At 32.5% G+C, this 26,719-nt stretch overlaps 1 protein-coding gene across 2 annotated transcripts in view; it reads left to right on the forward strand.

Moving 5' to 3' along the window:
* The first annotated feature begins 629 nt into the window (after window positions 1-629).
* Window positions 630-26,719, forward strand: part of LOC119835579 — a 77,968-nt gene continuing 51,878 nt past the window's right edge. For both annotated transcript variants that reach the window (XM_038360488.1, XM_038360489.1), the window contains exons 1-2: window positions 630-1,180; window positions 21,622-21,765. In XM_038360488.1, the coding sequence (XP_038216416.1) occupies window positions 703-1,180; window positions 21,622-21,765 (622 nt within the window). In that variant the 5' untranslated portion in view covers window positions 630-702. The remainder of the gene's footprint in view (window positions 1,181-21,621; window positions 21,766-26,719) is intronic.

The following is a 26,719-nucleotide window of genomic DNA, read 5'->3' on the forward strand; positions in this document are numbered from 1 at the left end:
GTATATTAATAATATTGAAATGACGTTCTGTATCAGAAGACTTATACATGAAAAATAATAATGTTGGAATTAAATAATGCCAAAAATTACATAAAGAATGGTTTTATCATAATATGGTATAGCTTCATATAAAACAGTGATTGTTATTCTTTTGCTTAAAATTTTTTACAAAATAAAAAAAAAACAGCTAGTTGGATACCAACCTAATAAAAAGAAATATACGGTGTGTATATTCTAGAAAAAATAAACACAATGGGGTTAAAAAAAATTAATATAAATATTACAAAGACGTAAATTTTTTTGGGACATTATATTGGTTTTCTCCTCTTAAAATTAAAATTTCACAAACAAGTTTAATTGATACGATGAGATATAAGACCTAGTTGCGAACTCGCTTAATAAAATTTCAAGAGTTGCTGAAATAAAAGTTACGTAAAACTTTTCGCGCGCAAATGGTTGAACAAAGTTTTGACATTTGAAGTTTGAGACAGTTGGGGAAGTTGGGACATGGTTCGCCGTGGCTCGGAGCAGGGGACCAGTCAGGAAAAGGTTTTCTTTAGTCGCGGTGAAAACCGCGCGATCGATAGGCGGGTTCGGCGCTGTTGGCGCCCACCCTCCTACCACCACTCGCTGTCACCTCTCCACTTAACCATAGCCCCTCCGGCACTCCGGCGACTTCCCTCGCCGTGCACACACGCGACGATGCGCGGCGATCGCGCCGCTCGCGACACGCGACACAACAAAGATCACGATAACTTAAAGTCATCACTTAAAAAGGGCAATAAATCAAAAAAGCACCGAGTTGTCTTTGATGAGAGTGCTAATGAATTTTTTGAGGCCGATTATATTATTGTAGTCCGAGATGAATGCGGGTATTCCGATGAGGGGGAAAGCGAGGAATGTTCGGGGTGCGGGGCATGCGAGCGCTTCCAGGAGCCGGAACCTGGGGCGCTCAGCCCGCCTGAAGGGTACAAAGATATGGGGCTATTTAACAGAGACGGTACTTTGCGGGAACAGGCTTGGTGGGAAGCGGGAGATGTTGTTTTGGTCGGCGAGAGATCCGGCACGGTGTTCACACCGCAACACCTGCAACTTCTACGTCGCTTACAAAGAGAGAGGATGCTCCGATCAACGGTGTGTGCTGACTGCGACGCTCACACGTCGATTCATCAGCCTCTCGGTGAGTCACCTTCGTCCTTACGTCCTTGCCGAAGACGGATGCGGTCGACCTTGTTGCTGTATACGGCTCTCATTACATTCAGGACAACGACAGAAACAATTAAAACAAATATTAATATGCTCTAAACGATGAAAATACGAACCGCGATTATCTTTTCAAATTTTAAACAATATTTATTGAAACCTCAAATGCTTTTGCGATTGTTCCTAGCCAAGCGAATTTTAAATTTAGATGCTATCAGCGAAAATGTAAGCTTGGCGATACCATGATTATAAGGTGCATAATGTATTCTGGAAATAAAAGTTGTCGAAAAGTTCGTAATAGAAGAGGAACGGTTTAATTGAAACTTTAATTTTTTAAATTTCATGGCAATTAATTAGTGTCATTGCGTTAAATAGTTATTAAAAAATACCATGACGTGAAATAATAAGAAAATTCTATTGACAGTTTAACCAAAATTGACTCTACCTATTTCTTATAAATGCGCGTAACACAATCTATCAGCAACTAGCGATCCGCCCCAGCTTCAGCCGTGCTACGTTTTTTTCTCTCCTAAAAATCTCTATAACAATGACGTTAAAAATACATTAGCCAAATCGCCCCAGCTTCTTTTGGAGATTTATTCTATTTGTACAGATAGGTATTTCAATATTTGTTTAGCCTAATCAGCACAGCACGACTCACCGCCTCCAAATTACAATAATAAATTCATATTTCATAACGCCATTAATAAATGAAACAAATATGCTTAATATTAAGCATCAGTCTATTAAGGAATACCAAACAAACTAACGTCTTATACCTTAAGATAAAAGAAATGAGTCCATCCTTAGGAGTCCAATACGATATTTGTTTCACGTCAAATTCAAAAGTAAAAGTTTTCTTCTATGCCTGTACATTCTATCTATTGAAAAAAAGCATGTTCGTACAAGTCGCCAGCGTAACAGATTTCATTAAAATTTAGATTGCTAAGAGGGCTAACCTCTGAGTACTGACAGATCCAGTTTCAGTCGGCTAAATATTTACCTTCCGAATTGTGGTTCCTCGTGTAGACCACTAAATAATAACTCGATCAAGCCAAGACGATCTTTATCAAACCCTTAAAATACTTCGCTTTACACGAGAATAATAAAAGCCATTAGCAGCATTTCTTATTCTCGTGTAAAGCGAATAAGCAGCATTCGCATACGTACCTGTAGTCTTTTCTCAGTAGACATTAGGCTAAACTTTCAATAATTCAATTCAGTGTGAGAAAGATTGGAATGGTGGGTAGTAGGTAATGACAATGATGATGAATATTTGTGTTTGTGCATGTAAAAATAAGAACGCTATATGCTTCTTGCAGTGGTGGCTCAGTGGTGAGAACCTCGGACTTCAAAATCGATAAGTCGGGGTTCGAGACCGGGCGAGCGTGCAGGAAATAAATTGATTTTTCAATTTATCTGCACATGTGGATAATATCGCCACTGCTTAAACGGTGAAGGAAAACATCGTGAGGAAACCGGCATGTCCAAGAATCAAAAGTTCAACGACATGTGACATCTACCAACCCGCACTTGGCCAGCGTGGTGGATTATGGCCTGAACCCTCATAGGAGGCCTGTGTCCCAGCAGTGGGAACATATATGGGCTGATGATGATGATGATATGCTTCTTAATTTTCAACTGGGTTCAATCGCAAATTGTAACAAAGGCTAAAGTTATAAAATATTCAGTGATTAACGTGTTTATCAGTAACGCATGTTTCTTTCCAAGGTTAAAATATTCTTTGTCATAATTCGTATTTATTAATGAATCGCATAAGTTTATTGAATAACAGCAATGACATGGCGCTGAAAAAATATTTTATTTTCAATGAAGGCATAATATGATACGGTGGCTAAAACATTGGAGATCGCGATTTCCATTTAACTAACAACTTCAATGAAAAATGGCATAAACATTAAATTATGCGGAAACATTTGAATTGAATGTCAAATGTCATTAAAGTATGAATCTTGAAACCGTTTGTCAGGCTACACAGACTCTTGGTCTCTTTGGAAAGTACTATTCGGCAGTATTTTAATATATCTTCATCTGTAACACTACTTCATATCCAACTACATAACACTAAGTATGAAAAAGACTATCACATTTTTCCTTAACGGAAACATTACGTATAAAGTCTATGAACTGCTTTATCGCTTGTTTTCTGGTAGAGATTTGAAATATGAAAAGATTTGTTTCTGATTAAATTTTGTCAATTCGTAAAATTCCTTTCTTTTAAGACACTCACGCAAATGTATATTTTGATTAAAAAGCCATACGCCAATAAATCGTTGTCGTATTTACAATTTAAAGCGTTGAAAAAATAAAAGGATAACGATTCAATCAATTCAATAAATTCCACTTAGTCTAAGGAATAAAACAAAGCAGAGGTTTTTAATGCAACTTCATAACGCTCGTCGACCATTCGTTAAAAAAGAAAACAGCAATAAATAAACAAGTTTATATCAATAACTGACGAGGTGTTGGATTAATTAACTTGAATTGATAGGACTGCACGAGCTAAATGAAATGTGAATCTCATATTAACTAACCCACTGAGGTGTTCATTTTACCCTTCATTCTTGATTTTAACTGGGTAATGAGTTTTTGAAATGTGTCCTAGATAAAATAATATTCTACGCTATCATGTTGAATGTTTTTTGCGACTTGGTTTGGTGTATTTTACGGATGATTCTTATTATTTATAGGGTCGGATGTAGATGTGGCAAAACTTATTCCCGAATGCTTATGTGTTTTCGAAAAGAGCATATAAAATAATGGTCTTGCCATCGGGTATTCCTAATTTCAGTTCAGTTTAGTATCAAATTGTATAGTATGAGCACGCCTGAAGAAGAGAAGTAAGTAGTATATCCTGTGTCGGTGTCCTTATTTTCGACGTCAATAAACTTCACAATTATTATTTCGTTGCAGAAAAAAAAATAATACACTTATATAGGTTACCGAAATTATAAAGATCTATGCAGTTGCCGCCAGATCGCAGGAATTGCCAAAAATATGCAGTAACTAAATAATACTACACAATTATTATCACATTACAAAACTATAAATGAAAGTCGTTAAGCGTAAAATCATTCACCTTGTATCATGAATTCAATATAACAATACTCAATTATGCAGTTAGCACAAGCGTCTGACGATCCGATCATCCAATACAAATTATACAATATAATATCATAACCAACGTCGCGTTCACAATAGCTCTTAACAACTAAGCAGTGGCAAGTGGCCGCATCATCTCCATTGGGTTTTATAGGTTAACTGTGTTTAGATCTTAATTCCACCGCATATTAATATTCCATGAATGGATAGGAAAATTAAAGATTTTAAATACAGTTATGACTATTCTATGGATATTACTTGAAATATAAATAATGAATATTAATCTTATTATACAATCCTACCACATATACCAAGTAATAATAATACGCAAAGTTGTAGAGTCCAAAAACCCTTTTTGATATGAAGAATTTTACCAATATGTTGCATATTTGGGTATAATGAAATAGACTGTACGTAAAGAATATTTTGTATATTACAGAAATTCGTGACAAACTAAAATAATGTTATATGTTATGTTATTACTGGTGAAGCGAAAAGAACAAATTAACTTAAGATTTAACGTGAAGCGAAAGAATTTCAATCTCTATCACCCGTCCGACTAAAGACATTTTTATTTTATATTTTTCGTCGGAATTCTACTTCACTAATCTTTTAACTCTGAAATTAAAAACATATTTCTTCGTCTCTTTCAAGTATAAAATGGCAAACGTAAAGCTAATGTTATTTATAAAATAATGACTATGACACTTGAATCAGTCTTTCCTAATTCTATAGCATTCGTAGGATCGAATGCATGCCGTAAATTCACTTCAATAAGCTAATTTAGGAACACATACTTGATGCGGCGGTGGCTGCAATATTCAAATTTAGTCTCCGTTATGTAGAGGTTTCCTGGACAATAGGTACGATACCATACAGAATCTGGGAAGCTTGTTGAGTAACTAGATTTCGTCAAAGCACCAGAATAACAGCAAGGACCTATATCTATAGATGGTTGACCTTTTGTTGTCAGTTCACTTCATTCTTCTCGAAATTATATATAATAATATTATTTTAATGTAGTATTGGAAAATGGTAAGAGACCTGAAATTTTATTTTATTTATCAATAGTTAGTTGTGCGTTGTTTTAGATTTAAGACAAGTAGTACATACAGACTTTTGGTAAAAAAGGAGACTTCCTAGATTTTTGAAAAAAGGTGATTTTTTTTTTTGTTTTCATGTGCTCTTTTCGAAACTAGTTGCTACTTGTATCTTATGGCATTAGAAAAATGATATCGAAAAGCAGATTTATGTCGATATTTCGCTTCCTATCAATTGCAATGAAAAAGTATCCACTGACAAAATAACTCAAGAAATTTTTTAACAAACATTACGATAGTGAATTAATTATTATAATATTTGTCATAAAATCTAGAGCGAAGCTCTGTACGAGCGCCACAGAGCGCTAATTAATGCACGTTTTCGTGAGATAACTCTTTCCTCACCACCTCGAATAGCAAGCGAAGCTATTTTTTATGTCGTTTTGTTAGTCCCATATACAAAAAAATGTTACGATAACTTATTTTATATATTCATACATAGCCATTGATAAATATGAGAAGCATTTTCGAAACGTACGTATTATATTTTTGTTTTTAAATAATAGACAAACTAATTTACTTTTATTGTTGATTTATTAGGATCCTTGCATGATATGCCACCATCAGTTCTAAATCCCATTCCATTAAATAAGATAAGCATAGCTCGAAAAGATAATATGCGTTTTTATCAACGACGGACAAAACCTAAGAGCATGTCATAATAGTATTGTGTCGAATTTATGTAAACAGGGTATTTCGAAAGCCACCAATTTAACATATTTCAATCGTGCTAAGCGGATTAATTTAATAATGAAATTATTGAATTTTAGCCTGTCATGAAGCTAATCCGAGTGAATGCAATTTGAGCAGACCTGAAATTCTGATATAACAATTAGTTTCGGAATTCAATAAACGCCTTGTTTTTATTAGCACATATTACTTTGCAATAATATTTTATTAAGGATCTTTGGGTAGATATTTAATATTAGTAGTATGGGCAGATGCCTATAGGCATGTAACTAATTTTAGGATTCAGTATTTTTCCTGTAGAAATAAAAATTAAACTATTGACCTTTAATTCTTTACGCCTCGCCCCTTACTTTATTCAATATAAAAAAAATTAAGACTGATATTAACTTATTAATTAAAATGGTCTATACCTACATATTAATTAACTGAGGATTCTAAATCATATTGTATTTAAGTTAGCGTTGAAGATTCTATGAAGGAAGTTTTTACAGTTTGGCAATGTTTTCAAATGTATTATATTTATGTTTTTGAATTATATTATCAGTCTAATCATATGAAATTCATATCAAAATATGGGAATTAGTATGGAATATGAAAAGGTATAAAACCCTTGCTTGATTGTTGAATAAATGAGAGGAAGCCTTTATTTAGCCTGATGCGATGTGTGCTTGAGCCTGAGTAAGCCATTCTGTCGTGAAGGAAGTAGTAAGGTATCCCATTACTATACCAAGGGTGTACGATAAAATATATAGTTTGTCTATACACCATTCGTTAGTTACGTAATAACTATTTAGTAATATGTGTATTTAGTGTGTAACTATCAATGAAATCTACAATAATTTGGACTACTTCGTAGTTTACCTTTTTCTTTAATAAGAAGACATAGGAGAATTATCTTTTAAAAATCTTGTATTTTTGACAACAATACTATGTTTATTCATTATATTTATGACTATTATAAAATTATTTGATAAATTTTTATTACTCACACAGATTTGAGAAAGGAAATCTTTATTTCTAAGACTTAAGAATGTTTAAAGACAACTAAAGCTCTGTGAAATATATATTTCATTTCGGGTTCTAGCGGACAAAGAGCCATTAAAAAGAGTTGTTCTATGAAGTTCTTTTATGCAGTAACAGTATAAGATTACTCATCATTGAGACTGAGTTGAGAGTACAATACTTTCTCTATTTTTAATTTCACTTTGACCTCTCTTAAGAAAAAGAGTTTTAATGCTTTAAACGAAATAAAAATGTTGTCCTAACCACCATATGAAAAACGAAATCATCAATAGGTTTTGGTATTGCAATTTTTTTAGAGAGTAACTATTTCACTTACTTAAATATCGTAAATAACTGTGTTTAAAGAGCTGTAACATTGTGAAAAGTAAATTCACATGCAGCGTCTAGCCTGTGGTTCAATGACATCTAGCCCGCGTGAGTGTCAGTGCACCCCAAGTGTAAGGTGACCGTCACATGGGGAGGCTTGCTCTGTCTACACTGAACGAGCTCTAAGCAAAAATATTAAACATTCAAGCACCTGTAGGGGCTGGAGTAATATTTTTGCTAAGCCCGTTTTGTGCTCTCCGTTCTTCAAAAGAAAATATTAAAAATACTTATCTCTGCTACCCTACACCAAGGGTTATTTTATGCTATTCTCGATTTGATAAAACGCATATAATATTCAGGAAATATCAAGTTTAGAAGAATATTTCACATTAGTAAGTTTTTCAAAGACTTATTTATTAAAAAAAAAAATGTTATGAAGGTCAAAATTCGTTGAAGCGTAAATGAGTAACTGAAAAGATCATGAAAATAATACGATATTAATTCGTCTGACGCTTGTTCGATAAAATATTATTTTATTAAAATAGTTTACGAATATCATTATTACTGTGAATATAAAACCATATTCCACTAAATATATTAATCAAAAACGATCACGTAATTAAAATGAGGTGATTAAGTGGCCAATCATTGTCAGATAAATATTCGGAAAATTTACTTTGAAGCGAGTTAAGTACTTTTAAGCGTTGTAATTGATTAAAAATGGGTAGTTAATTTATTAATTTTATCGTTTTTTCAAATAGTGTATTGATGCATAAATAACAGTAATAATAAAATATAATAAATAATACTCAACTCAACGGTGTATGGTGTATTTAGACAATACAATTAAAGCAAACAATATTATTAGGTGGGGACGTAGGCATCCTTTAGAACGGGATCATACGTTTATTAGTTATCATAGGAAGTATATTAAGATGAGAGTACAGCACTAAAACGTATCTTTATTATGTAAAATAAAATGATAGCTTTTAGTGTCTCAATTTTTTTTATCCTTCTATGATCTGAATTTATTTCTATAAATCTTTTATTATTATTATTATTTATCTGGTAGATGTAGCTGTTAATGTGGTCCGTATATCCGTGATAGTAAGTTATTTTTACAAAGGGATTAAATAAGAATTGTTTTCACATGTATATTTGTGTGTGTTAAGTAATTGTTTATGTGTGTGGGATTCCTTGAAGTCGTATTTATTTATCGAAAGCCCTACAGTCGGTATACCGGTAGCCGTTTAGCTCCAACAATACAAAACGCCATACAATGTCATTTTTTCTAACCTCACAATAACTATATAATCCGCTTTGGTGTTGTTACTTTTTATTGAAATGGCATTGAGGCGCTGTAAAATTTAAATAACAGGGAACGCAATGAAATGACACGCGCTATTAAGTGGACACGAAACGTGTTATGAAATTTAAATTTACGAGTATTCAGTCGTGGTACAGTCAAACGTATGTTGCTCAGAAATAGGTGGCTATAGTATTCTGTTGTTTAATCTAAATATTTAAAACCCTAAGTAATTATAATTTAAATGACAAATACGGTTTTGGAGAAAAATAAGATAAAGTGTCTGATTAACGTTAAGAATTTTTAGTACATACTTTTTATCATCTCATTGTTATACTTTTGTTAACGCTTAACAATTAATTATAACAACTCGCAGCGTTAGCGTATACCAACAGAACAAAGCAAATAATATACGCTGGCGAGGTCGCACGGTAATTAACCTTGAAACAAATTCATAAAAATCGACTTACTTTTCATCGTTGTAATAGTATATATTTAGTAATAAGGCCGCCTTTTGTGCTGTGTCTTCCTATTTGTTTAAGTATAAGTTTTGTTTTTGTTGTTGTATTTTGTTGGCAGCACAATAAAGTGTTAAAATAAATAAATAAAATAAATATTTAGCGCTTGTTCGACTTTAATTCCATAATTTATTTTAACTTCGAAAACTCTTTCAGGTTAAGCTTGCCTAATCTAAATAACTGGTAATGCAATTTTAACGTTTTAGTCAAAAAGTGGGTCTCTAAAGGTCTTCAATATAATAGAAATAATTGTAGCTGATTCATTTTGTAGAAACTTAATTCATAAAATGTAAGAGCAATAACATATTTCCTCATACTGAATTCAGCAAAAACGTTATACGAATACAGTAAGTATTAAGGTTAACGAAGTCGCATTACAGAATGTTTACCTGTTCAATATCCATACAATTTAGTTTCATTATGAACTTGGAAATGGAAACCTGAGCTGCATATGTGGACATCAAAAGCTTTGAAATTAATGAAATTTCTATTGCGCATTTCCGATGGCACAAAATGAATGTTCGAAATTTATTATGCTACATAGGAAATTGATTTGAAGTACGTTTCACGTTTCACGTTATTATAGCAGTTAGCGCTATGTGCATATTGGTTCGGAAATGGGGCATAAGAATTTATAATCGAAATTCAAATAGCCAGGTACTGCATAGATTCGTTACACTGGCTGTTAACCGCGGCTTCGCCTCCGTGTTCTTAGAAATGAGATCTGTAACTGCTATTATAACTATCACCAGACACAATTATAAACCGATATGAAATCGCTCCGTTGCGATGTTAAAGAACTACAAACACACCAAAAAGTATACACAAACACATTTATTTATAATATTAGTATGGTCAAACAATAAACCATCAAATTCATAGATGATTTAAAAAATTTATAAATGTAATCATAGCAGCCCTAACATCGATTAATTAAAAATTATATAACTTGGTTTAACTAATAGCCTAAGGGTCCGTATAAAGTCGACCTTACCCATCTCATAACCATGTGGAATCTATTTTGTACAAAATATTTTTTTCGTAACAGATATACATAAGATAGCTTGTCTATCGAAAAGTGTTGGTGGCTAGCAAGCATAGCGATAGGAATGTTTATAAAAAAAAATTATTTCATAAATAATTTCCATAAGCAATTCTGTTAAAAAAACCTACTTTATTTAATTATCATTTAACTTTTATACTGTCATAAATTTATGCTTTTTGTATATTTTAAGTAACTCGGTACCCAATTTCAAATCGAGCGGACGTAAGTAAGTTAGTCCGACCCATGTCATATAGAAAAGAGATAATCTTCCCAAATTTTCGTCGTCCGTTTGGGACCTACAATACCACAGACAGATATGTTGGTAGAAATAATACCTACCTTTTCTTAAAAAAAAATGGTCTCATTCTAAGGTAATAATTAGGTCTTATTTGGCTGTCAGATGGGTGAAGGTCGACCTCATACGGTCTCCTCGACTATAAACATAATTTGTGTATCTTGGGTTGTAGCGTGAAGCCGACGTGTGTGAGCGTTGATAAAACAAGTGAAGTGGCACGTCGTAATTATCTTCCTCGCCTTGCCTCTTATAGATTAAACGCTCCCTAACAATATTGTGTACTAATATTAGATTCGAAACCGATATATTAATTGTTTTTTTATAGATCGAATTATTAAAATAATAGAAGTTAAATCCACGCACACACAATAAAAAATGGGAAATGTGCAATACTTTCAAATATCAGTATCATGTAATTTGGTGAAGTACAATAGTTTGAAATATTAATCATCACCAAAGTGTACGAGTAGACTTTTAAAATAATACATAAATACTTTTCTACAATATGTGAATGTCGCACACATATCAAACTCTTTGAAATCGAAGCTAGTTTGATGCCAATTAAAGGTACTGTATTGACAAGCTACAACATCCGCTACAATTTTGTACACATTCAAAATTAAACGAATTAATTAATACTCAATAAATAACGAAACAACTAATCAAGACTGGATTTCAGAGAAAATTTAGTTTGCATACGTTCATTATAAACAAGTTAATACGGTTCAAAAATTTCTGAAAATAGACATTCCTTCATATATTAAAAAAAATCTGCATACAATACATGGAAGAATCACAGTGAGAAACGTTTTCGAATGAGTAATTTGTTGTTTAATTCCATTTAAATCTGTTTACGATTTTTAATCCTTTTCGATAGCCTGAGGAAAATTAAAGACGCTGTTGTAACAGGTGAGAATTTATTGACGTCCCGTACATTTCAGAACAAATTTATTTTAATTCAGTTTTACAAAAGCGCAGTTCGTAATAATATAATATTTATGAAAGCGGCTTCCGATTAATATATTACTCGTTCGTTCTTTAAATGATAAATTTATTTAATAAAGCTTATATCGTGTTAAGCTTTATATCAGAAATAATATTTATCATTTCTATTGATATTTGCGGTTTTATGGTGAACGGGCGTTATTAATTGACGGCGATATTCAAATGTCGATGAGGGTTCAATGTTTGATTTTGTTCAAGCGTATATTCGTTTATTTATGATCATTATAGTTTTAGATATAGCACTAGCCGCTTCCGGCTCCGTCCGAGTTGTATAAATTAAAAATAAAGCTATGATAGATAGATAGAATAAGGCTATGAGCCATGAATCTCACACGTGCTCTGTGGCTAGTGAAAGCCACGTGGTATAAAAATAATCTCTTTAGAAATTAAAGACTTTAACGAGCGCGGTCACGGGGAGAATGAGGTTTCCACGTGACCATGCTCGCTGTAAAGTTTCGAAACGTCGGGTTAATAATATAATGAATAAATCGCGTTTAAAATCCGTTAAAAAGTCTTTAATTTCTAAATGTATAATACTCGCGTAAAATCAAACTCAAGAAAATACTATAATCTCTTTATTTCTTCAAATATGTACAAAAATATTTCATAATTATAATATTTCGGATAGAATATTTTATCGGTGCAGTAGATCCAGAGATCCCCCTATAACGTCACAAATTCACATTTTATAATATTAATAAAGGAAATAAAAGATCCAGTTTACAAAGCAAAGCAAGTAACATAAATGCTTTAAATGAAACTAGATATGATCTTTTGCCATCAAATCATTTTTCATTATAGATAATCACTTATGTTCGCCAAATAAATGTCTTCTTAAAATTTGTAATTTGGCTCTTTTATGGTTATAGGAGTTACTAATATTTATAAAACAGTTGGCCTGTTAAGTAAAGTGCAAAGTTATTGCACTGTTAAAAAAAAAACAGAAACAGTTGAAAATATGAAAAAAACTAATGTCTTTTTCGAGATTTTTAATTCTTTAAGTTATAATCACAAAAGAATTTTGATGAAAAAGCACTTAATGAACTATCTTCTTATAAAACCAATAAATGGTTTCACTTACCCTTTCCAGTTCATTCCTTCTTCGCAATCGCCGAACCGTTTCTTATCCCTTTGCCCTCAAAAGCGGGCAGCGCAATCACAGAGTCACTACGAATGTTCATGGCAGGGGTGATCGCTTACTATCAGGCTTAACCACCAGCTCAGTTCCCCGCTATGACTTAAAAAAGAAAAAAAAAATCATTTATTCCGTGTAAAGGTACACTCCATTTGATAATTTGATTTAATAAAAATGTAGTTCCATTTTTCTGCTTACAACTTTGACTCGTCCAGTAAGTAGTTTCGGGGAACTGTCGTTCGTATCGTTGAAAAATAAAATTTCAAACTAGATTCGTTGCTAGAAAGTCTAAGAGCCACCTATTTGACACATTAGCTCAAAATATATCTAAGCTAAAAAGTACACATAATTTTTGTTTTTAAATTTAAACAGTATAGATAAACGCGCAATTGCAGAATTGTAAAGAATAAAAAATGTGCTTTTTTAATCCATGGCTTTTGTTTAACACCTATAAAGACTGTTTTTAAATAAAATAGAAACAAGCGATAAACCAATCAAAGTGACAATAAACAATAAAACACTTAAATGCAATCCTGAGGGATTTCCAAGAATTTATGTGAGCACAAGGAGCGCAATGAACGCTACTTGTTTTCTAACGCTCTTGCAATGTACATTTTTGTTGCTTCATTTTATTTAGATTTATTTTATACTAGCTGTCCGCCCCGGCTTCGCCCGTGGTACATATAAAGCCTAAATTCTCCCTCAATACTTTTATTGTAGGGCATCTAAAACTGAAAGAAGTCAAAACGAACCAGTAGGCAGTAGTTCCTGAGATTAGCACGTTCAAACAAACAAACGAACAAACTCTTCAGCTTTATAATATATTGCTGTCCAGTTGAATATCTGAATTATTACGATTAGAGTTATATATTTGAGTTTAAATAATATCAAACGAACTAACTAACTTGTTTGGATGTTTCAATAAAGATATGTTACGGAACCCAATTTTTTTCCAAAATAAAATATAGTCTCTGTTACTCGTGGATAATGTAGCTTTCGAATGGTGAAAGAATTTTTAAAATCGGTCCAGTAGTTTTTGAGCCTAAAGTTTTCCTCTTTATAATATTAGTGTAGATGTAAATACTATTTGGGGCTTAAAAATATATTGTTGAATGAAACTACTTTGTTCGTAAACGCTTTTCTGCATCGTCATCTTCATCATCAAGTGTACGATGTGATATCCATCATCAATGACATCATCAGTTTATATTTACTCCACTCCAGGGACAAAGGCTCATAAGCGGGTCCGGATTCTATATTCACGTTTTTTATTTGTTAGTCCTTAACACCATGCGTTTATATTATTTGGTCCCAAAGTTATAATCTGAAGTAGTGCTTTTATCTCGAGCAGCATCGGTAACCTTCTTTTAAAAAAGGTTTATAAGTATAAAAAGATGAATACGAATTTTGAACCTTCCTTTTCTGAAGTCGTATAGAATAGAATGCGGTGGTTGGTAATATAAATGTAATATACTGAACAAATAAAATGTTAACTAGATGTAGGGTGGTGAATTCTACGTCAGCTGGTCATTCAAATATGCGAAACAAACACTTGCGCTGGGCAAGGGCCGCAAGGAAGGCAATCACCGTCCTTGCAGCCTGAATGGAAAATACGAAAATTATATTTGGCTCGTGAAATAATAGCGAAAGCAGTCTTTTACGAGAGTATGCCCCCCGTAGAATTAGTATTCTACGGGGGGCATACTCATCGATATATTTTAAGGTCCACTCAATTCCCACGTGATAGAAAAAAAATACAAGTTTCATTACAAATGTTTTATACATATTAATATGTGCATTAATTTTGAATTCCATGTTTTGAGACATAAGACATAATTCAAGCTAAACATAACATTAGTTATACTAGGGATCTCTTCACTGGCGCGTATTTCAACACGAACTTGTTTTGTTTTAATTCGGTAAAATACTTGACTTTATGTGGGACATTGTGGGCTTGTATATTGTAAAATAATATTAATTTAAAATTTACTGTGGCGATAAATGTTTGTTAGTTCTTACTGAACTAACAAACGATCCCGTGAATCAAAATCATAAACACGTAAAAAGCGTTGCATTTCTAGCCATTCGTAAATATTTGAATTCCGTTCGTTTTTTAAATTGTAAAATGTCATTTGTTTTTTTGATGATAAAAATAAAACTTTTTCAACGCTTTTTATGTATCATCGTTAAACTGGTAACAATGTATGAATATGTGTTCAAACCTATAAAAAATGCATGCGTATGAAAATATTGTAAAATGATATTAACATTTTAATTGTTATAATATAGCACACCGACGGTTACTGCGCTAAGAACGTGGATCTCCCCTGATTAGCCACAAAAAGCCTATACCTACCATTGTTTTCTATGAAATTTATTAAAAAACAAACCGCAGTTATGCAAAAAAAAAAGCAGTGGTGGGTCAGTGGTGATAACCTCAGACTTCAAAATCGATAAGTCGGGGTTCGAGACCAGGCGAGCCTGCAAGAAATAAATTTCAATTTATCTGCACATGTGGATCACCACTGCTGAAAACGGTGAAGGAAAACATCAATGGCCAGCGTGGTGGATAGTAAATTATAAAATTAGTTCGTCGTTTTTGAGCTATAAGGTGTAAATTTACATTTATTCAGCAAAATTACGGGGTATTTATAGCTCGAATTTGGCCGGTCAGATTGTTAATTATTATTGAAATATTTCCCTAATGAGTATTCAAAATTAATATTTGTTCTAGACATATACACATAAGTATTATAATCGCAGTGAACATAAGTCCAAAAGTGGATATTGAATGTTTCAGTATTATTAATAGAGTTTATAAACACACGTTTTAAAGCCTTATAATGCTCGTAACGAGGAAACGTGATGAGGAAATTATTAGAGTACGTGATGCTTGCAAATTGCGTAAATAGAATTCAGTGTGATTTGGGTCAGCCTGCGTAGCTTGACACAGCTAAGGTTTCGGCTTGCGTGCTACGTTTTGCAGACGCAAAATACAGGTGTATATAAATATAGAGTTATATTATGTTGTCGGGCTTGGAACCTTGATATTAAAAACCAAATCCATCGACATTACTTATTTTTGTGTATACCTAATCCGTAATTGATCTCTGTTAAAACAAATATTGAATTTTCAAAAACTTCACCCGTTCAAATCATAACCCGTAATAACAGTTATGTGTTGTGGCTGGGTATTGATATTTGACTAGATTTATGAGCGCTGTGGAATCTTGTATTCTTAGAATTATATTACTACAACGATACATACGTAGAAAAAAACATGTACTTCTTGTGTCATCGACATATTCCTGAAATAAAAAAATCTCCATCCAACACATTCCTTTGCTCTAGAAGACTGATAAACTTATCTTTCTGCGATGTATCGTTAGGCGCCTGATTGGTCCCCTGTATCTCTGTTCGCAGAGTAGCATACGAGTTTGATTAAATAGCGTCACATATCTGTAGGTACGTACGTACGTTGAATACATCTCGAGCAAATTTCCTATATGTCGCCGACCGGCTGTGGTTGACATTCCATAAGAAGGTAACATTTATTAGAGTAAGAACAGATTTGACAATTTGATTAAAGTTCTATTGTAATTAGATAGGTGATTTCACTTGTTCCGTGAAATTTGCAAAATTAAGAGATTGATAAGATTTAAGTCATAATTATTATGTTTGTACAATCTTTTGTTGGTGAGACGGTAAATATTATTTCTTATTCGAGTAGAATTTTCGCGGTAAAATTAAAAAAAAATGTCATATCCTTTAAAACCCGAAGAATTAAAACTCTAGTTTAACAAAATACGTCTATCTATATTTGAAATTTTATTTCAATTTTCTTCATTTCAATATTTTACAGTGAAAATAATTGTACATTTCTCAGGACTTACTATGAAAATAGATTACTTCACAGTCGCATCAATAAACCTTTCAAAAGTTTTCCCGCTCATTTTTCTCCAGAGAATATTATCATGAGTACCGTAACTGCATCGGATGTCTATACGTACTGATGGTATTTATTGGAGATTTGTCTAAAACGAGTGTAAAAATATCAAGGCATTGTCAGCAAAAACGATTTATTGTTTCCGCTTTTGGATTCGTATTGTCTATTCTACTTCACCAAGTATATTAATAATAAATGTCTGTTTCACTCTGTACTCCAATATACAGGGATTGTATTTATGCGTTAAAGGTAGGTCCTCATTTTGCGTTTTAAAGAGAATAATTTAAATTTTAAATCTCATGCATCACATTTAAACATCCTCTTTATATAAATGTGGTTGTTATTTAAAGGTATAAATGATACTTAACTTACGTCTGGTGGTTTCCATTTTAATGAAACTTTTGAGCGCATATAGGTGTGCATTGAAAGTGCCCATTTAATTAAACCGATTGAGAAGCAATTAGATACTCAGCAATTGTATTGCTACAATAATTTACAATGCTCATTTTATTCGTCAAGCGAAATTATAAATATTCGATTTTTCAACACGAATACATTTTTTTTTTAATTTATGGTAAGTACTTTTTTCATATTCTGATTTCCATAGATACTGCTAATATATATAAACTATTAGGACACCATTGTTGTAATTTGTTGTATTTTCAAGCTTTTTAAAAAAAAAAATGTATTAGGTACGTTGTATGTCAAAATATGTAACTATATCTTTATATGTAAACTTTTATACGGACAGCCTATTTCAGGTTTTACACGTTGATCTGTGTGCGTTTCAATGGTCCACTGGCACCGCAATGCAGGTATTTCGAACAACGAATACTTTTTGGAAATTAAATTTAACCCGTTCCAAAATCGGAAATTCGATTTTTCATTACTGCAAGAGTTTATCAAATTACATACTTACATGGGATAAATAGAAATAGAAAAAAAAAAAGAAAAATGAATAGGAGACAACTTCAAAATTAGTGTTCAAGGGGATAATTGTTCTTGTGCCAGTTTTCATTCACTATGCCAAGTCGTTTAAGACACATTAGTTATTATTAAGTAATAATGGAGCGTCTCTATAGCAGAAAGTTATTAATGCAATGGCCTATTACTTACTATCGAGTATCGGGCAACAAACAGTTTCAGGATTAAAACTTGAGAACAAATTTAACGAACAAAATCACTTATTGAATACTTACTAAGTATTGGTTAAATATTTACTATATATAACATCTTGTAAGACAGAATTCTACAAATACTATAATATTTTAGATGGGAATTTGAGAGTAAATTATTTAAGATGTATATAATTGTCAATATAAAGCTTAAAGTAATTGCAATATTGAGAATATTTATAATGAAACTAACGTAAGACTAAAATCTATAAATATGGCGTTATCAAAATTGCTTGGTTCGTTCTTACAAGTCAGTCTATAAGTACTAACAATATGAAGTTGAAAAGTTTTTTTGTTTGACCGCGTTGATCCAGGAACTGTAGGATTAATTAACAAAAATTGTATATGAATATGTACTATGGGTGACGCTGAGACGGATCTCTAATATAAATTAATTATAAAATGTGCATGATAAAATAATTTACATCATGTTACATAAAAATAAAACATACCATTATAGACGTTATATTGCCAATTATTATAAATGAATAAGCTCAGCTTGCGTACGAACATTAAATTAATATTAATATTACCTACCGTTCAAAATTGTTCGCTGTAATTTACCGCAATGGGACCGGTATGTAATAACACCAATATTTCTAGCTACTTTCATCTACACTGAATGTTTTGCGCATTGCGTTTAAAAAAACGGTACGTGAGAGTATACAATGCTAAAATTTCAAGTGGAAATGTTATACCTGGTTATACCTTATTACAATAAAACCAATTTTGTTAAACTCCTCTTCGATAACTAATAGGGGAAGATTAAACCTGTGTACTAATCTAATACCGTTGTTCAGATGGAGCATTACATTATTAAATTGTTTGTGGAACGTTCGAATAGTTTAGACGCCAACTTTCCCTTGGATGGAAAATTAATTTCGCTTTTAAGCCAACGATCTTTTTTCTCTTCGTGCTTATACACACTTGTACGGATATATAAATAGGAATCTAGAAGTTAGGTGCGAAATATATGCTAAAACTAAATTGTGACGATTTTACTCAATAATTCAAAAATAATTCAAATATAATAATTCGTGTCCTAGTTGTTTAATGTTGTACACCTCGTTTACCGTACGGATAACGTGTCGCTTCAGTAATTGAGTTTTATCTTCAATCCGAAAAAAATCCATGTGTCCATCGAAATCAGAATCACGTAAATGTCTAGCACATTTACGTGATTCTGATTTTAAGTTTGAAGCCGTAAACTCTCGTACCAATATATCTATTGGACCTTAAATCCAAAGAGCATATGTCGAGAATTCAACACGTCGGGTTCTTAAGTCGTTCATGATGATCTTATTCTATTTATCTTCACGCCGGCTGCAGGTATTGTGTGTGTGTGTCACGGAGAGTCTGAGATTTCCTCGCAGTTGGTATATTGAGAATTTTTTCTGGAAGTTGGCATTAGCTGTTAGTGTCTTGTAGAATTTGACATGTTCGATATGGGCCTTTAAATTAGAGTTTAGATTTTTAAAATAAAAAACACTCAATCCACTAACCTCGCTTTTATTTGCTTTATAAATTTAAATGAAAAACATTTTAAAATTTTCGATCGGTTTTGGAACATCATCGCCAGGGTTTGATATCATTATACATTTCTAGGTGTTGAGAGCTCGATAAATCATGTTAAAGGCCCGTTGAATTTTGTATATCTTGTTCTTTTATATTATAAAGTAAGAAAATATGTAAAATTGTTTTACGGTAAATGCTATATAGTTATATAACGCGACCGCCTTCACATTGATAATATCAAATATAAATAAATGGGTTACGTATGATTTATTCTATAATGAGTATTGAACTTCATTGGGTAGTAAAAATGAGAAGCTTATCAATACGGTGTTAAATTTTCATATTCGTTTTTTATCTTTATCTATTGGACCAATTTTGGGGGCGCTCTTTTATACAAAAGGTGGTACTACCCGTGTTGTCCCATTTTAGTCCAGTTCTGAATAATATCGATAAGAGAATCATATTATGTACATTGTTTAATTTAAAGGAAAAAAAATAACCCAAATCGGGGTCCGAAGCAAGCAAAAGATAAAAAAAAAAATAAAAAAAACCACCTGAATGTGACATAAACAGTGTGTTCTTTTAAAGCTCGTCGTAAACTTTTCAACGCGTTCATTTTCAAGTCAAAAAGGATGTGAAAGAAATTCCAGGGGAAATGCGGATATTTATCATTCATGCGAAGTTTATGCCGCTATTGATACTAAGTCCATAAGTATATTTACATGCTCGTCGTTGTTTACTATTGACTAGAACTCTGGCTTCAAGTGTATTTCTAGTCGCTTGAGAATGTTTGCTTTGAGATTATAACTTAACAATAATTAATTAATAACAACACTCCACTTGCAATATGAATTATTAAAAGCAAACAAATATGTAAATTGGTTGCTTGTTAACCAACTACACCTCTATACATTGCATTCAATAAGAGAATTGGACAATTGTTTAATTTTTTTATTTTACTATTATTGTACTGCTTTTTTGTTTTATTGGATTTGTCACCTATTAGATAACGACAATAAATACTTAAACTTAAAAAAAAACTTACTAGAGGGGTGTATCTAGAATTTTGTTTAGATATATAATATCCATTCATACTTATGTAGTTAAACATGAAAAAAATATTTGTTTGATTATGGTTCTATCACATAATACTATATGATCACAACATTGCGCTGCGTAAAACCAAACAATATAACATAACAACTCAAATTTTTACAATTTTAATGCTTCATAATTGTTATTTTTCTTCTTCTCAGAATGTTACAATGTAAGGCAGCATGCATGCATTTTCAATACCGGAACAGAAATGTTATATAGAATCGAATTCTCTGAGCACGGTTGACAGCAGTCTTCAGGCTCTTTATTCAATATCAATATTTTGCTTGAGGTTCGTCGTAATTGCATTGTGTACGAAATATCAAAGTCAATAGCAATACCTAGATCGTGAGTCAATCACAATGAGCTATGCATATATTTATGAAGCCTTTGAAACTCGTGTGTCGTGAGATCAATTTCTAGCTTCACCGCTCTAACGACTTGACAACGCACGACCGCACACTTCCATAACTTGTATTAGTTTGTTGGATGCACCCGAATTTCCGATAATATAAAAAATAGTCTAACATTTTCGGAAATACGCCGTTTCCGGTAATATAAGTTTACGTAATGACCATTTTTCAGAATTCTTCCCGAGTTTCAGAGTTGTTCGAACGATATTCTGAAAAAGTTCATTTTTAAAACATCTACATACATATTTCAAGGGGTATAGGTACAAATTGTTCACAAGGTAATTGTAGTTACCATTTAATTTAACACTCTATATCGTAGAAACTCGAGAAACTCTACAATACTATTCATTGATGGAGCGAAGTCAATAGCATGATTTAACCATAATTTCACTTCGTTTAATTCGATATAAAGCAGAAGCGTTCACGGGAAACTTGATAAGTCTGCAATCAAGATCGCATGAATAGAATGGAGATTGTTTGCAATTAAATGAAACTATCAATGTCTAGTTAACGTAGAGAAATTTAATGGTATTGATATAAATCAAATTAAAAAATTAAGAGTTATTGGAACTTATATCGTATGATAAAACTCCTGATTATGAATGAACTGATTATTTCAATAAAACTCCGATAGATAAACTTCACGTCAGTAACCCGTCGTTTCTGTTTACGTACTAGTACGTACGTAGTGTAAATCTTAGAGCTTAAGTCTAATATCATTGTTACAGGTATGGAATACACGTACGAAGAGGATGAAAGCAGTGACGCGGACCGTGAGCTCCGGCCCATAGCACGACGCACCGGCAAGCACATAGCAGCTGGCGAAGAACGGCCTAGGATCAATTCTAGTCAACAAACTACACCTATCGACGGTAAGTTTGTTCAGAAAAATGACTATTCACAATTTCATGGCATTTCACGTCAACAGACCCTTGACTTCGGGCTTCAAGCTTATGCAATTCCATTGAAATATTATTTTTATTACGCGTGGCCACCGCGAACAATGTCTAATCCTTTAGTTTACTTTGTTTCTGAAAATGGTTGCGTATTTCATCCGATTTAGAATTTATACACTTAACTTTTTTTAAGCGATTATTCAATTTAATAAATTTAAGTTGTTAAATTTTTACGGATACTTGTAGGTGGTAATAAATTTATAGATAGTTGGAAATATAACGCACATAATTAATGTTGTTTGAATAAAAATTGGTTTCAATTAACAAATAAACCTGAGCATAAGTAACACTACTATCACGGACTTAGAGATAATCAAATAAATTACATTAAAATCTTACATCGTCGCTCTCAATGTGAGAGTTACCTTTAAAAAATCAACAAATAACCGAGCATAAATATCACGGCTCAACGCCGCAGCTGCTCGCCGAATATAATCTCGTAAAAGCAATTACATCGTTGTGGATTTACTTTGCACTTCCACAATATTTTTCATCCGATTCAATAAATTTACATAGATGTCTATCACTATTCACGGGCTTGTGAATTTACGTAGATTTGCTTGATTTTTTGTTTATATAATAGACCATATTTTGTGTACAATTTATTTTGAGTTCACCATTATATTATATTTACAGCACCTTTCACCATTATATTACATATACACAGTCTATGCGTTATATCTATCCCTATAATGGTCACTTCGGCAATCGATTCTCAACTTCACCGAGTTCATAAAAGTTTGCTATGCAATAAGGGAGTATCAGGCGCTCTATCTCTAAACTGTGTTGTTATTCCAAACTGCACTCTTCTCCCTAACTTAAGTTCTAGTCCTTTGTTATACCCATATAATCACAGGAGTTGTGGCAGACTGCGTATATAAATCATATTAATATCACGTGAGTTACCTCGTATACTTTTATTTAGTGAAGACGTAATTATACTTTATTAAGTGTTTTCTTTATAAAATATAGTCTATTTATTTTTTATCTATAATATTATAAGGTAGCACCTAATTATATACCTAGTTTGTGGAAATGGATTTTCTTTCACCCTCGTGATTTTTGATTGGAGTTCCTTTTATTCCTTTATTCCTATCGTCAACCTCACATCTTACCTTTCATATACGGGTGACGCTTTAGTAGCTTAAGATAGTGCACACATTATCTTTAAACCCAAAAAAAGTCTACAAGCTTAAGAATTGTACTACAAATATTCTAACAAAGGGCATTCCTAGCCTCGAATTCGTCTAATAGCTCAGCAACGGTTTTCTACTATTTTTATAGTAATCTAATATAAATGTGGCAATTTCGCTATTTTATAGAACGGGATGTCAAATATTATCTCAATTACTGTTAAAACAAAATTTTGCTGTAGAAATAAACTCTAATATAGAAATCGCTTGAAAACTTTGTGGTATATCGACTCCTTTGATCCCCTTTATGAAATCATAAGCCTTCAGCCACAGCTCATTCTTACACAATTTCATTTCTAAGATAATCGTTTTACACTTCCTTTGTACTGGTCTTTTGTTATTTTGAATTGCATTCGTAGATTTATATCAAATAGTGTTTGTATCAGTTTCAATAAATTATACCAAATTTTAAAATTGACTAACCAACTTACGTCGTGTTGTGTTGTACAAATGCTGAAATAATATTTTACTGCTACAACACCAATTTACTTCGTGATAACGTTATTTGGCGCCACAAGTTAGAGACCGTACCTACCTAGATTTCAAAGAAATGCACGAAGTGTCAGTTTAAATTTTCCGAGATACTTAGTATTTTACTTCTTCTAGTTTCTAATGAGACCTGCAGTGTCGTTTTAACTTCGCCGTATTTTTCTCATAGAAATAGCTGCGAAAATATTATGTTCAATTTATAGGGGAACAAAGAGTTTGGTTTCATATAAGGTAACTTAATATTTACGTGTATTTTTAACCCTAAAAAAGTTACAACATTTACAACGAAATCGAGGAATATTAAAACGGATAAAAATGTGTATGAGTTTTCTTTATCTGAACAAAAGAAACGTTTCGAAACAGGTCGTTTGTTACCTGTCATGAGGGTGATAATGTTAACAAAGGTTACCCAACGTCCATAATGTATAAGCTTATAATTTGTTTTGGGATTGAAAAGCGCACGTAAAATCTGGAGTTCTCTCTACATGTTCTGTGCCAAAAAGACCGCCGGGATGTAGCCTAATCTAAGCTCTCACAAAGGAAAATTTTAAATTGGATATAACTTTAATTCACCGCGATGAAAATATTTTTGCAGTTGTTAAGAAAATAACGCGTTTAATATTGGGCTCCGTGAGGCATTTAATCGTCAAGTGTATAATGCCGTGCTTTGCGTACGATTATATCACACTAGTGTTTTTATAAAACGATATTTCGAAATTACTACATAAGCGTAAAATAAAATCACGTATGAGTATACTCATAAAATCATTCTCCATTTGAACATTACATGGATTTATAACTGACTAGCTGTTCGCCCCGTTTTGCACATAGGGATCAAGTACATAAGCAACTGTGAATTAATTTTTTATATCGGTGCACTAATTACTGAGATTTATGCGTCGAAACATACAAAGTAACTATTATGCTATTGATATACATCAATGTCCACAGCTGCATGATGTTGTCGAATTCCAATACACAGTCTAAAAAAGCCTATTACATGCAATAAGAATGATCCGTTCAGTCTGGGAATATAAAATGTAAAAGCAAGAACGTGTCGCACGAGAGTAATCTACAATCTATAATTTGGTCACAATTTTATTTTGAAACTAAACCAGACGGTATAAAGGATAAAGCGTGCGTCAACGGGGCGAAATGCGATTTAACTTTGTTGTTGACGTCACAAGCAAGCAGAGGTTAGATAGAGGCTTTGGCTTTCACGCCATAACGTGCTTTAACACTTTTTTGTAACTGACAGAATTGAATTAAAATCTGCCTTTTGCGTGGTTTGTGATGTGTGTATAAAGTAAATGTTGGTGATATTCGAGCTCAATTTTATGTAAATTGTTTGAACTTTTAGTAAATGTATAAACACATAGTTAATGTGGGTAATATTAAAATGATAATAAATTATAACGCCTCATCGTTGTATTTCAGTAGTGTAGAATAGCTACAGAAATATTATTTTCCATAAGATATCTCAACTTCGTTCTTTTTTACTATCATATAATTATTATTATTATCAAATAAAACTAAGTTTAAATGAGCCCACGTAGTAGGCATCTAATAAAAAAATAAAAAAAGAATCATAAAAATCGGTCACCCAGTTAAAAGTTATACGTTATAACTTTTAACAAACACAAAAAATACCGTCCAATTGGTAACTCCCTCCTTTTTCGAAGTTGGAAAAAAAATCGAACAAACATAAGAAACATTAGAACGGTACTCGGTTTTTAGTGTCCCTTACCGTTAGCCTTTTCAATGTGATTTTTATATGGACGTAAAAAATAACACACTTTTCTTACGTTGTAAAACGGCTTGTGAAGTCTTCTACAAAATGTTTATATTTAACAAATGCTATTTTATAATTGCATTAGAACATGTTACATGTTCACTTATGTAAAGCTGATGCATCATAAATATTATGATATATACCTTAATAGAATATATTTTACATAAGAGGTAGTTCAAGCGTTTTCACGGTGACGAAGATTTTTTAAAGGTCGCCTCGTTTGAATAAAAATATAATGTAGAAAAATTACGAGTGCTTTATATTATAATATCATGACTTGGCGAAATTGATGGATAGGTTTTTAATAGTGAAGCAAGAGTAGCTTTTATTCCATTCGTGTTAACGTCGTTTATAGAATAATTTGAGCTCTAAAAATTCTCATATTTTATCGTGAAGGAAAGTTATCAACAATGATTTATTTCGCAACAAATGTCTGACCTACATACAGGGAATTATGTATTTACGATTAAGGTTGCGCTTTCGGAATGAATAAAAAAAAGGTTTGTCAGTTAACATCCCGATTATCCGTCTTACATATTTTAAAATTGTAAGTAATGTTTTAATGAATGTTTTGATCAACAGTGGTAAACGAAAATCACTAAAAACAAATCTGTTTGTTACCGGGTTCGGGATGGAACAAAATGACCCCTGCCAAATTACTTTACGAGTGGTCGACAAACATCGCCTAAATGCTTTCCTGGTACGCATTCTATGTTTACATGCCCGCCCATGCACCGCCACACAAAACGATTCAAACGTAATCCTGGAAATTTGCGCAGCCGGTCGATCTATGTGCTCTGGATGGTATTGGTACTTCAAATACAAGAATTTTAATGAAATAAATATAGTAATGATACTCTTATTTTAATGACGGATTTGATAGTTTTATATTGGCGAGACAAATATTTGTTTCATCTAAACTGCTCTTAGGATATTTATTTCGAAAAAGAAGACAAAGAAAAGATCATTTAGATTTTTTTATCTCTTCTTCAATTGCGTTTAGATATAAATATTTATTATCCCTTAATTACCCTCGTTGACGAGATACATATCCAAGAAATATGTGAACACTTTCGACTAAATCATAACATAACAGAGTCTGTCCCAAGTAGGACACCAGCGAGGAAATTATCACGGATATGAGTCGCCTTCTGATGGGAACAGCTATGACTTATCCGAACAGTGAAGTAACAGGCTTATGTAAGGCAATTACCTTGATTGGAGCTCCCACGCTCGCCGATTCATCCCGTAATGTAATTACTAACATGTGACGTACGCTTAGTAACTAATTAACGTCCCTGGTACTATAATTGAGTGTGAAAATTTAAAGCGCTCTAAGTATTTAATATATTGCCTTACTGGTAAAGACGCTGCCATTTTTATTTACCCTTTTTTA

This window comes from Zerene cesonia, chromosome Z, assembly GCF_012273895.1.
Source record: "Zerene cesonia ecotype Mississippi chromosome Z, Zerene_cesonia_1.1, whole genome shotgun sequence".
NCBI classification, from domain to species: domain Eukaryota; kingdom Metazoa; phylum Arthropoda; class Insecta; order Lepidoptera; family Pieridae; genus Zerene; species Zerene cesonia.